This window comes from Typopeltis vanoorti, chromosome 21 (genome assembly GCF_054136105.1).
Source record: "Typopeltis vanoorti isolate ZY-2024b chromosome 21, IOZ_Tvanoo_1.0, whole genome shotgun sequence".
Classification (NCBI taxonomy): Eukaryota; Metazoa; Arthropoda; class Arachnida; order Uropygi; family Thelyphonidae; genus Typopeltis; species Typopeltis vanoorti.
In genome coordinates, this window is record NC_143569.1 from 15,500,714 (window position 1) to 15,515,606 (window position 14,893).

The 14,893-nt window shown below is 32.4% G+C and overlaps 1 protein-coding gene across 4 annotated transcripts in view; it reads right to left on the reverse strand.

Annotated features, from left to right (window-relative positions):
* LOC150094641 (tudor domain-containing protein 7-like) overlaps positions 1 to 14,893 on the reverse strand; it is a 624,604-nt gene that overhangs the window by 442,852 nt on the left and 166,859 nt on the right. For all 4 annotated transcript variants that reach the window (XM_090410991.1, XM_090410989.1, XM_090410990.1 and 1 more), the window contains exon 7: positions 9,219 to 9,425. In XM_090410991.1, coding sequence (XP_090267117.1) covers positions 9,219 to 9,425 — 207 coding nt within the window. The remainder of the gene's footprint in view (positions 1 to 9,218; positions 9,426 to 14,893) is intronic.

Sequence of the window (14,893 nt, forward strand, 5' to 3'; positions counted from 1 at the left end):
TCTGCTTTTTCTCACTGGCTAACCACTTAATGGAGACCTTTGAATAGAAATCCTTAAAGCTTCACACAGACCCACTGTTATGCTCTGTTGATATGTTTTTTCTTTAGCTGCATGGCCTGGATGCACGTAACTTTTTTTTAAACATCTAAACAATTAATATTCTAGGGTTCCACAAACTAGTAGATACATTCACAAACACTCAACCCCACCCCTCCTCCCAACAGTATGGATTATTAAATCTATACAACAAGGCTAAATTAATTACTACAGATAATAGTGCCCTCTCTAATAAACTAGAATATATTCAAAAAAACATTCTTAGCCAACAGCTACAATTCTGACCATATCCAAAAAATATTAAAACCAAAATCATGCTCCCTCTCCCCATCTGTACTATAGAGACTACACTTAAGCTATCATTGTTTTGTATATCAAGTATGTATTTGACAAACTAGCATCTAAAAAAAATACAACCTTACAACCATTTACAGACCATATAAACAATTCTCATCCCTTATCTGCTCCACCAAAGACCAGCCACAGTCCTGATCTGAAGGTGTTTACCAGATCATCTGCAGTTGTAAACTATCCTACTATGGCCAAACAGGCAGAACTAACATAAGGACTATATCTGTTTCCACCACAACCACTCAAGACTTAATTGTTCTGTGTGAAAGAGGAATGATCCACAGCATATAATGGAAGAGGGATACTTACTCCACTGCAGCAAATATAAATACAACAGACTATTCCTTGAATCTGCTTTAAGAAACTACCCAAACCTCAACAAATTTGTTTGAAGGAGACTGTCCCAAATTCAGTAAGCTCTATCCTTGATATTTCAGCCCAACAGCCAAGAACATCCATTTTAACTCACCAAGGGGTGTTATTTAGGACTATAGGCTTACTTTTAGTTGAAATGCTTCAGCCTCATTACTCAGTGTAGTGCCTGTATGAACATATGTTGTATATGTTCCCTGGTAGTAGCAATTTGACTTTGCTGAAATATTGGAAATATTAAATTTATTGTACTTCATTTTAGTCTATGTTGAACTCATAATTTCCTTAAAAACTACAGTCATGAAACCAGTAAACAGATAGGATTTTACCAGAATCCTTGAAGCATGCAAGTATAAAAGTGAAAAAAGATTCGATGAGGTCTTACAATATGCAGAAAATGTCACATCTAATGAATTATTGGAACCAGGCCAAAATGATCTTGATTGAAACAGCAAATTATATGTGGAAACAAGTGGAAAGAAAATTAATAAATTGATTTCAAGAGAAACAATTGATCTGATCAACAACATGAAAGAAATGAAAGCAAAGGGAATGACAAACAAGTTCAATAAGAATTATTACAAAGAAATCAATAAAGAAATCTTGTAAGAAAGATAAACATACATCAAAATATGCGAAGAAAGTCCATGCAGACAGAACAAAAAAAAAAATGGTTTCTCTTTTCAAAAATCAAAGCACTAATAGTTGAGGCAACAACTACAACATAGAAGATAAAGATGGGCACATTCTAACTGAAACAGAAAAATTTTAGAGAGGAAAGAATACTGTAAGGATCTATTTCTTTTCATCCATTTGACTCCAAATTGCTTTATCTTCTTTACCTGAGGTATACAATATGTCAATTGCATCAACAATTTAAGTATTTCTCGTGCACTAATGACCCCTCTTCCATTAAATGCATTCATCCATTGTACTGTTGCAAACTTGTTTCTAAGTCTATGGTAGTCACCTGTCTTATAATTCCACATAACTAATTAGATAACACTAGTTGTGAAAGGCTAATTTCGACTTGTGTTATTTTTCAACATTTTTGAAAGGCTTCTATATGCAGATTTCTCAAGAATATCCTGTTTGATCAACATACCAAGTGTCAGGAGGCTAAAGAACCTACATATCTTGTAAAAGGAGTGAAAGTCACTTTTATGTTATAGCACTACAATAAATAAGAGATTCTCTTAGTGACAATATAGATGGAGTGAAGGATTATAACACTTTAAATACTTGTTTTGTTAGTCAATATCTTGGGTGGAGTTATTAAAATCTTCATTGTTGTCATACCCATTAAGGGGTTTGTTTCTTTTATCCATAGTTCAAGAGATAATTGCTCTGTTCCCTCTTTTTTTTTTTTTCCCACCATACTTGTCTTTTGTAAGGAGAAGTGTTGCTAATACAGTGTACAGGAAGTCCAACCAATACTGGCTAGTTTCAGTAGACTTCCTGTACACTGAGAAACTATCTGCAAGCAAAATGTCAAAGAATGGTAACTTCTTGCACTTTTCAGGTTCAAGGGTGAACTTTATATTAGGACATATGATATTAAGATATTTTTGAAATATTCCAATTTATTCTTTGAGCTTACCCAGATGAAAATATTGTCAACATAATTATGTAAAATATTTGACTCGTTATGGTATCTTCTTTGTAAAGAAACTTGCACACCACTTAACATATCCTGGTTCATACAGCATCTTAACCCCCCCATTACCCACTCCCACCACCCAACCAAAGAAATCTAGGATCTACAAGACTATCTTGTGGCTCTGCATGTTAGCTTTTGAAGAATTTGAACAGAAAAGACAACACAATTCCAGATGAGCCATTCCTATAATCAGTCAAAACATCCAGTGAAGTGACAGAAAATGACTTAAATTGAACATAACTTTTGTAAGGAAATTCAAGGAGGCTTCAAGAATGATATGCATCACTATTCAGGGAAATAAATACTTGGTGTAATATTATTATGCCTTGGTTTTGACCTGAGTTGGGGGGGGGGGGGGTGCATATCATTTCTAAAGCTATCTCAAATTTCCTTACAAACAATTATGTCCAATTGTGTGAAAGACTAATCCAGATTTGTACTGTTCCTTTCAAAATCTTTATAATGCTCTGACATGCAGATCTGTCTTGATCATTCTGTTTGGTATTCATTCATCATGAATCTGACATATGACACACACACACATTTGTGCATCATAATCTAGAATCTATAAAATGTACCAGTACCAACTAGTTCTCCTACGTTCATGTATATCACTGTTTAATTTTTTGATCTCTTGTATTCTTTCAATGATAAAGGCTCATGACAAAGTGGGATTGTAAGCTCACTGAACTAGTAGTTGCTAATTAAATAAAGTATATTTTCTTTACATTATGTGGTCATTATACTGAAACTAAGATGAATATTAACTTTCACAGTCTTGGACATATTCACCTGTATCCAGTATCACTGGATACAGGTGAATATGTCCAAGGTGACACCAGATATAAACACTCAGTGAAATTAAATGCTGAACAGCACTCATTATACTAGATTAATAGTGCTGGCCATTAATAATAAAATGTAACGTTTTGACCTTTACAGTAAGGCCATCTTCAGGAATATATATATACATACATCACAATATACGCTACAGCAGCTGCCAATAAACCATAGTAAGCTACATCTAAAACTACTTAACTTCACTGAACTGTGGTGGGAAAAAAAATGATAAAAAAATAATGAAATTAAATTAAAAACAGCTAACACTTTTGTGTAAAAATTAAGATTAATAATTACATTAGCCATTCAGAATGTTCTTATGACATCTGGTAAGAACCAGATGTCTTCATGCTTTATTTAATATATATATTTATATGCAGAGTGAATCAGTTTATGAAGATGCTCAATAATTTTAATGACTTAAAACACCAAGATAATTAAGAATAAAAGCGTGGACTCCAATTCAAACTGAACTACAATTTTGGAAAGCTTTTTTGAAAGCTCTGCTGTTTTAAGTGTGTAATGTTTCTGTTGGTCTTTTTTGTATATACCTTTGTGCTTTGACACCTGATGAAGTTAGCTTACCAACAAAACTAGTTACGTCCTTATTAAACTTTTATTCTTTATTATCTCGGTTTTTAAGTCATTAAAATTATTGAACATATACATATATATATATATATATATACATATATATATATATATATATAAAAAGGCATTAGGATCTCCTATTGACTTTTTTGAATCTATTTCTACTTTCAAGTAACCATGTGATGGCGATTTTTCTTTTCTTGTAGAAATCAGTATCCTCTGCAGGGAGGTACTCTAGGCAACTTGATGCAGTCATCCTTTTTAATAATAATAAAAAAAATAACCAACGGTTTCATGAAACTTGCATCATGATATCAAAAAGCCAACAGATCTTAAGGACTAGGCTAAAATACCACAAGTTAAATGAATAAATATAGTAATACTAAGTATCAAGACAAAGTAAGGTGGTAATTAGAACCAGATATAAATATGAATATTCTGACTGATGTAATTAATTATTAATCTCACTTGGATTTTTAATTCTGTTAGCTATTATTCTTTGTTTATTTTATTTTTTATTACACTACAAGAGTGTCAGGCTAGACAAGTTAAGTAGTAATAAATGTGCTATAGCTTACTATGGAATGTTAGTAGTTGCTGTCATGTAGTTGTGTATATGGATGCATACATTGCAGAAGAGGACTAATTTTAAGTGTCAAAACAGAATTTTATTATTAAACTTTTTATCACAAACAGTAGTTGACTCCATACATTATTATTACGTGATCCCTCCAAGGAGTCCAAAGACTCATTGCGGGAGGGCACCTACTCTACAGCTCTGTCTCCACCACTCAATCCATCAACTACAACGAACTGCAACTACCATCATCATCTACACCAATGCAATCTACCATCCACCACCATCACTAGTATTTTCACAGACATTCACAAATATCCATGCCCACAGCAGGATTTGAATCCGCAGCCTTTTGGCTAAAGAGCGGATATGCTAACCACTCAGCAGGTCACCATGTTTTGCTAGATGATTTAACTGTATCACTTTCCCATTTTCATTTATCTACCATTTGTCTAGCCCTTCAATTATCACAACAGCAAGTTATGATAATTGAAGTACAATTACATGGTGCTACCAGAAAATCTAATATATAATAAATGACAGGTTTAATGCCAGTTTTGTATGTCTGTAGCAGTGCATATAGCTCTGTTCTCTGAAGATAGCAACTACATCAGTGAACAGAATTTTAAAATATAAGTTAAAATGCTATCAACACGATTGGTAATCAGTAACTATCTGAATTATTTATAATGGCATTCCTATGTGAAATGATATTTTAATACAATATCCTTTACTTCCATAACCATTCAAAGTGAGTCCACAAATGCAAACAAAGGTGCCAAAGCAAATTTTTGAGAATTTTTGCAAAAAAAATAATAGAAAGAAATGGTTACTGTGACAAGCATTTAAATATGGATCAAAAAGGGAGAGTGGGACAAGAAACCAAAAAGACTTGTTCTGGGAGCCAAATATAAGGAAACTGCCACTTCATTCCTCTAATAAGGCTATTTTCTTTGGAAAAATTTAGCTAGTATTAATATTAAGACTATTATGAATGCTAGCATTTTTTTTTTTTTTGGTGGGGAAAAAACAATCAATCTGCTTACTTGATTTTCCCATTCATACAAAAGATGAATAGTGCACATTTTTCTTAATAACATAACCAAGTTCTGTTATTTTAAAATTACTGTATTATAAGAGAAAAGCAAGAATCAAACAGATTTTTATGCAGAGAAATTTCTTACTTATATTATGAATAAAACTTATAAAACTAGATTATGAATCCTCAAAAGATCAAATAATAGTTTTAATGGGTGGTAATGCTGAAGGAGATCTCAAATTCAAGTTCATGCTTGTCTACTGTAAACAAAATTCTAGAGTGCTTAAAGGCTACAGCCAGCAGTCATTGCGTGTCTGGCAGTGATTGCTGCCTAATAAAAATAATGGATGACCACGAATATCTTTGAAGACTAGTTCAAAAAAATTATTTCATTAACTGTCCATTAGCTGAAGCTGTTGCTTTTAGATCCCCCCCCCCCCCGCCCCATCACCATGTTTTGCTAGGACTTAAATGAAAATGGGAAAGTGATACAGTTATCTACCGCTTGTAGATAACTATTCCTTCAATTATCACAACAGCAAGTCATGATAACTGAAGGGTTGGGTAATTGAAGTAGAATTACATGGTACTACCAGAAGTTAGTTGGCATGCAAGGGTCATTGTTTTGAAGTTTGGATAAATGGCAGATGACTGTATATTTACTGTCAAATATGTCAAAAATTTTGCAGCATATGGATCAAGGAACAATAACAACTTTTATGGCTTACTGTATGAAAAGAACTTGTGAACATATAATTCAAGCAACTACATGCAGAAAGCCAATTACACAGGTGGAGTTCTCGAAAAATTATAATATAAAAAATTCTATTTGAAATACTGACAAAGCATGGGACCAAGTAATATGCCAGTAGTATGGAAAAAATGTTTGCTACATTGTGCAAATGCAAACAATTTTGTAGTCTTTACTCAACAGATGAATTATGTTGCTGAAGAAAAAAAATATCACTGTGAAAGAACTAAATGCTTAAATGACATGGACAATATAAATGTTAAAAAATTATTAAACTCTCATTCAGAAGAAATGAGTGTTAATGACACTTTAACATCAATGAACAACATGCATTTATGAAGAAAAGATGGTGATGCAGAAGAAAATGTACTAATAAAGGACAGAACTTGGAAAGAAATTGAATTATTGTTTCACACTGTTGAAACTTTAAAACAACTTATGGATGTTGGCCCTAACCCTAACCACAGTACACAAGTCCAGTGTAAAGTACACAGAGCTACCACAAGATGAACATATAGAAAAAGTAAAAGCCATGCAAAACTACTTCGTTCAAATATTTCTCATGATTTTATTAAAATATAAAATCATGAGAAAGTAGTTCAACTTTTATAAGTTAAAGTGTTTCTAATGCAGGACTGCAAAACGATGTTAACCAATGTTAAAAACATTGGTTACATTCCAAACAATGAAATTTTACCATAATAATGTTACTGTTAAATAAAGTTCAACGAAACAATAACCAATGCTTAAAATAATGATTTATTTATAATGATTTATTTATCCAAAGAAATGAAAATAGTCTTTAAAATCAAGCAAATTATAATAAAAGAAATTATTTATATCATACTAATGTTCAAAACAAAAAATGTTATTCTTCATTATCAACTGCACACTTGATGGTTCTTCAGCATTTCTTTTTATTAACATCACTCTCCATAATGCTATTTTGTTTTGCTTACCATACAGTATTAATAAGATGGATAAATGTGAAATAAGACAAGCCAGTGAAAACAAAGAGAAACACAACCCCTCTTTGTAACATCAGTGTGGTAAGTGCTTTATATTATGTGAGATGCTTTCTCATCTGCCTGAAAGTACACAGGGCATTGTAGTGCTATGCATGTGGTTTGAAATCTTGTATTTAAGAATCTTGAACATTGATTTATTGCAATTAATATTCAAATTTTTGATTTTTTGTTGATACTTTAAAAACCCTTTTAAGTCCAAGAATTGCAAAGCAAGAACTGCCTGTACTTTTATGTATAATTATGAATGCATATTATACAGTATTTAATAAACTTCCAATTGTTTCAAACAATTCATTATTCTTTATTGGCACTAAAAACAAATGTGTTTCAAAAAAAATTAATAGTTTTAAAGTCCATGGATGAATTAATTTATTTTCATTACTTATATTGAAATTAAGTCATTTTTGCTTAGCACTGCATTTTCATGGGAAGCAACTGTACAGCAAGGAATTCCTGTATGTGCCTTAGCAAATAAAAAATTTGCTTTCAAAGCCACAGAAATTAAAAAATTAGAATAAATTATGCTAATTTAGATATTGCAATAAAAATAGAATAACCAAAAATACTGTCAATTTATCTAAGGTTGGTAAAAGTTTTTGTCAGTCATTTCTAAATGATTGATATTGTGAGTCTTAAAAAGGTTGTGGCAACTCTTCCTCTGCACCTTATGAAAATTTATCACATCTTATTAAAAATTCTTCTCATCCCTCTGAAATCCCATCCTTTTTAATAAAAAAGAATCACAAAAATAAATTCATGAAACCTGCATCCTAGTATGGTAGTTGAAAGAATCCACCAATGCAAACAGAATTCTTCTATTTTAAGATAGATAAAATAAACAAATAACATACATTTGCTAATTTAAGAATGATCTAATCTGACCTGTCAAAGATCTCTAAGAATAATTTAAATGTCGACTTGCAGAAAAAAATAATAAAAAGATAAATAAATTCTGAATAAAGACTATTTCAACCTTTTTGAAAGATTGTTTCATGTAAAGAGAATAAGTGAACTAATGAATCATTTCATTCAATGTGATTTGTATGGAATGTCAAACTATTCAGAGAGGTAAATAAATAAAGCAATTTTTCTTTTAACTTGAAGAAATAAACTAAAGTTGAAAATGCATTTAATGTATTGTATGAGGATAATCCTCAACAATCCAGTTCTAAATGATCCCAATGCACTTACCATTACTGCTTTAGGAACAAAAAGAAAACTAATAACTCCATTTGCAACAGTATTTAAGTTGTCTGTTTTCTTTTTCTTGCAATGGTCAAAAGTACATCATAAATAAAATCAAAGCAAATTATAAGCATGATATAAAATTAATTTTTTTATTATTCATTTATAATTGTCAATGAAAGGAATACATATATATTTACAATATTTTTTTAATATGTAATGATATGTTTGAAGCAGAATATTCATGAAGTAGCCGCCATTATATACAATTATCGCAAGATGACAAAATGACTATATCTTTCTTTGGTAATTAACTGGCAGATGAAATATGATCTTTGGATTATACATCTCTTTCAGGCAAGGGTACACTGCAATATTGCAGTGTATTCCACTGTAACAGTGGAACACATAAGAATTTTATATGCTGGAATGAATGGCCTGAACATTGGTAAAATCAACAGTATAAGTGACCACAAATATGGTTTAAATGTAAATGAGTAGAAAGTTAAAATATGGAGAATATATCCTTCCCCATCACTTAAGTGCTTGAATTAACCTGCCTTCACACACTGTATATTAAATAACCAAGTCTTAATTCTTGCAATTATAAACTTTTAGTTACACCCAATTGATGCAAATTAGTTCTTAACAGCAAGAACATGCCTATCTATAATTTTAATCATCATTGTTGAAGTTAATATTTATAATTAGTGAATATCCATCCCAAATAACATTTCTGCTGATAGACTGAACATCCTTCTCTTTACCTTGGTTAAGACCAAGTTTTTCAACAGCCTGGGATGCAACTCGTTCCTCTGCTTCTTCAGCACTAGATATCTCTTCAGGATAAGTTGTGTAAGTATTACCTCCAATCTTCAAGAGAGCAACAAAATAACCATCAACAGAACGCTGGAAGTACAATGGCTTAGTTCCTAATGTGGTAGCATATTCTTCTATTAGATCCTTGTTGGTTTCTGAAAAATTATTAAAAGAAATAGGAAACTGGCAATAAAAAGAATTAATTATTGGTTAGAGAGATGAAAAAAAAATAATAAAAAGAGATAGAAAAATTTATGAAACATAATTTAAATATATAAGTAAAAAAACATTTAAAATTGGCATTTCTTACTAATCAACATATTTCATATAAAAAGAGAATGAACCCCCAAAAAAGTCAGCACACAAAGCATTCAGAGTTCTCTAATATATTATATGAAAGTGTGTGTAGCACATGTGCTTCTCACACTGACCAAAGACAATAATACACTATTCCATCCTTATTTGATGAACCTGGCAGTAAACAAACATCCCAAGATTCAAGACCTCTACTAGTGCCTTACCCACAGATATTCATATCATTTTTTCAATACTAGGATAGCCTAGCCAAATTCATTGCTACCAAAACAGTTCCTATTTCTCATAACAAGAACTTCAGTTCACTTCTCTTATCTTTAAAAGCTTTAAAAGCACAGACAGTACCAGATCGGATCAGATCTCCTCTTCAAGTGATATTTATCTCCTGCCTTTCCTGACAAATTAAATTTATGGATTTGATTTTATTTATTATTTTTTGCATAATTCATTTGTGTCTAAGTTTGTCCAGAATTAATTTTTCAAATGTTTGACAAATTATTTCTGGTGCAACTGCAAAATTTGGACCTCTGTTGAGTAATGCAAGTTCCCATTTATTAAGTGTATTGTTTGACAGAAACATCTCCAAGAACTTAAGAAAATGTTGCCCTTGTCAGCAAAATGAATAACAAATTAGTCATGATAGTCAAATAATATATTGTGACAATGTTGTTAAACAGAAAAGACTACCTACAGAAAATGAATGTACTGGTGTTGGATATCAGTACCTACCATAGATGTCAACAACTATGATCCCACAAAAAAGAATCAAAAACAAATATCACAGCTGATATGCGTATAGAAGAGAAAAACTATTGATGGCTGATAAGAATGAGACTTTCCTAGATTTTTGGTAAAGAGAAACAGCCATTATAATTTAACGGAAATTTTCCAAAAACGTGGGAAATTCTTATTCTTTTCAGCCATCAATAGTTTTCTCCCTCCCCCATCTATATATATATATCAATTTACTATGCCCTGTCCCATCATAATATTCCTTATACCATCACATTGCTCACACATCTAAAATAATCCATTGTTAACATTCTACCTTGTTCATGCTAGTTACTAGTATGAACAAGCTAGTTCATACTTATTACTTAAAAAAAAAAAAAAAAACTTTTTTCAGTCTTAATTTGTTTCAATTAATATATTCTCGAGTGTGTGTACACACAGCTCTAATCATTATGGCATAAGATTCTCTAAAATAATGAATCAAAAAAAAAAAAAAATTACTAAAAGAGGTTATTTCTTCACCTTCTGAAATTAGGAGGGGTAGTGGGGAGATTAATATCACACTATTCAACACCACCAAGAATTTGCAGGCTTTTCAAAATTAACATACCACTGAGACCACTAAGGGAAAGAACTGACAGTACAACATTAAAGTTGTGTATTTTTAATTGGGATGAAGGAGAACCAGTCAATACTTTAATGCAAAAATAAGACTTCATGGAGAGATTGAGAGCAATAGATGGGGAGGAGAGACTGACTAAGTGAGCAAGAGGTGTATGGGGAGTTCAGTAAACTAGATGTTAATAAGGCTATGGGACTTGATAATATATCATCACGTATTCTGATGGAATGTGCCAGGGAGTTGAGACCTGTCTTGACATATTTTTTTAATATGAGTCTTGCACTCGGTCAAGTCCCTAAGGAGTCGAAGGAGGGCAAGATTGTGCCACTTTGTAAAGGAGGTGATAGAACTCAAGCATCAAACTATAGGCCTATCTGTGTGTCAGGTGTGTTGTGGTTAAGTTGTTGGAGAAGCTTGTGAGAACTAGGATCCAGAGTTGGGTTAACAACAATGGTAGTATCTTTGATGGACAGCCTGGATTTGCTAAAGAGAAGCAATGTTTTAGTAATCTACTTACTTATTACAATAAAGTGACTGCTCCCTTAGACAGAGGAGAAGGATACACAGTAATATACTTAGATTTCACAAAGGCTTTTGATAGAGTACCTCATGATAAATTGATAGTCAAACTATAGCAGATGGGGTTGGATATTAGATTAGTGCATTGGATTGGAGACTGGCTCTCTGATAGGTATCAACAAGTTGTGTGTGAGGGAGCGATATCCAGGAAAAGGAAAGTCACTAGTGGAGTGCCTCAGGGGTCTTGTTTTGGGGCCATTACTGTTTAACTTTTATATTAATGATATAGGTGAAGATTTGGATGGAGATATTCAGTTGTTTGCAGATGATGCAAAGTTGGGACGAACCATGAAGAGTAGTGAAGATGTTGGCCTTACAAGAAGACTTGAATAAATTGAGTGATTGGGCATGGAAATGGGGATGAGAGTTCAATGTTGCAAAATGTAAGGTTTTAAAATTTAGAAAACAAAGATGGGATGCAGAATTTATGCTTGGTAAGGATATATTGTTGGAGGTGGAGAGATCTAGGGGTGATAGTGGATAACGATCTGAAATTTAGGGGACACACAGCCAAAATTGTGAAGACAACACAAAGGCTTCTGGGAATGATGAGGAGAACACTGACGTGTAGAAGTAGGGAGATTCTTGTTCCATTGTATAAGGCTTTGATTAGGCCACACATGGATTATTGTGCCCAGATTTGGTCACCTGGTTTTCAGAAGGATGAAGAGATGTTGGAAAGGGTCCAAAGGCAATTGACTAAGGTAGTTTCTGACCTCTGGAATGTCGAGTATGAGGAAAGATTGAGAAGATGTAATTTGCAGAGTCTGGTGGGTAGGAAGAAGAGGGAGAGATATGACAGAGACCTACAAGTTGGTAAGGGGTTGTTATAGGATCAATGCTGGAGAAGTTCTACAGAAAATAGTGGGAGAACCAGAGGTCATCCCTGAAAACTGTATAAAGAGGGTGTGAGTAGGGGAGCGAGACATTTTTTTCATGCAGAGTTGTAAATGATTGGAATGCCTTGCCTGAGAGTGTGGTGTCTGCAAGGAGTTTGAATGTGTTCAAGGCACAGTATGATGAGCTGTGTGTGTGATAAAAGGACCTCCTAGATGAGTCTGACTCCATGAGGTCTTGGGGTAATAATAAGACTTTTTAGATAACCACGGCCTCTTAGTCAGCTTTGCTATTTCTGCTCTATTTACAAACATACCCATCAATGATAATCTCCTTCAAAACTACCTTTAAACCACCTATCACAAACTTCTATATAGAAATAGACAAAGCTCCTGAATCTGCAATTTGTAAACCTCAAGTTTGGCTTAGATAATGTAGATTTGTCAACAGCTACCAGATCTCAAAACATACATGCTATACAAGGATGCTTTATAGAATCTTCCTTTGAGCAGTTTCTCATTTAGCATATATTGCAAACCTATATATACTGGTCAACAGAGATTTATCACCACCCAAACACAAAATAGGTATAATAAAGACCCTTAAACTGACATCCATAACAATTTGCTCCCATGAAAGGGAATACAAAACTAATAATTATTCTTTTAAAAGTGAAAACTGATATATACAAGAAAACCTTACTTAACGTGATTAATTAATCCATCAATTAATGCAAGGTAAGCGAAATTGTTAAACGAATACAAGAAACAATAGGAATAATTATAATTCATCCATCTGTTAACGTAAATTTGGAAAAAAAATTTCAGTATAAGCTATATTAGAGAATAAAATCAAAGTTAATAAAAATCAATTGATTAAATTTTTATTTAATGTCTAAACATTTGATCAAGCTACTTTTTTTTTACAAAAAAATTAAGTAAAAATGTTTGAATAGTACTCAATTTTTTCATCTTGTCATGCAATTTGACATAACTGTCGATCGCTTCATAAAGATTTTGACAGACTTTGAAGCTTCGTTCCATATCAGGATCAGCAACAAACAAAATTTAGCATGCTCAATGTGACTGAAAACTAGCTCAGGTTCTTTTGCAGTTAGCTTCTTAGTCATAACATTCTCTTCTTGTTTGCACTTCTTTTCTTCATATGCACACTGTTCTTCTAGTTGAAGGAGATCATTCTCGCTTTGCTGTTCTGAATGGGAATCAAATAAGTTTTTCCGCTTTTCCTCTAACATAATTACTTTTCTCTTTTTATTACTGCAGCTTTCTTTATCAGTCTTTCTCTTTTCCATATCAAAGGTTGAATATAATAAAAGCCTTATAGGTATCTGAATTAAAGCAAAATGAAGGAAAAGTGATTGAGCAAGAGAACAGTTTGTATGTGTGCTTGCGATGATAGCTTTGAGTCAACTGCCAAGTGTCACCGGCCACTGCCCGCTGGCTGCTACTTTGAAAAGTGCTGCCACTCACTGCAGATTGACAAAATTTTTTGCATAACATAAAATAATCGCATTAACTGATTAATTACTTGCTTAAAGCAGGAAATGGTATGATTTCACTTAATCGCGGTAACTGATTATCGTGCATATCAAATTTGCGTTAAAAGAGTTTTTCCTGTAAAAACTGATAACATATTGACACAAAATGCCTTCAGCACAGTTATCTATCCCAAATGTTAAAAATCTACCTGAAAAAAAAAAAAAAAAAACAGGCAGAAATTGATTGAAGCACATTAAAATTACCATTAAATCTCCTATAAAATTAATTTTTTATGCTACTGTATAGGTGAAACAGGATACCCTTGCATCAAACAAGAACTAGGTCTGGAAAAAAAAAAAAAATTAAGAAGCTTATAAGACTTCAGAATGGTCTCAAAATTTCTATGATTTGGTCAATATATGCAACCCTAATAGTAATACACACCTCTCAAGCTCCCCAGAATAATCTCAGGATCATCAAATTTACATTCAAATATACATATATATATACACACACACATTCCTTAAGATTACCCTTTAATGTGAAGGTTGAAGTATCTTTATAGTGAGATGTGAAGAAAGTATTAGTATTACAGTAGGAATTTTCTTATAAATTTACATTAAATCTTAATGTAAATTAAGATTTAATGTAAATTAAGATTTAATGTAAATTAAGATTTAATGTAAATTAAGATTTAATGTAAATTAAAGATGCCAAGAAATTATATTTGTAGTTTTAATCCTCTATTCAAGTATAAACAAAGTTTGCACCTGAAGTAACTGAAGGACTGGGTTACTAGTGTACAGAAGCTAATGATTTCACATTACTTGCCTTAGTATCCCATAATGCAAAGTATGTATCCTTATGGACATGTATAGTGCTATGCATTATGGGAAGGGTCACTACCTAGACCGGTTTTGACCTTTATTGAGGTCTCATCAGTGGGGAGACCACACCCAGAAGTGATACCAAGATTGAAGTAATGCAGAAATCATATTACCATATACAAGTAGCCAAAATGTGTCAAAGATTATTACTA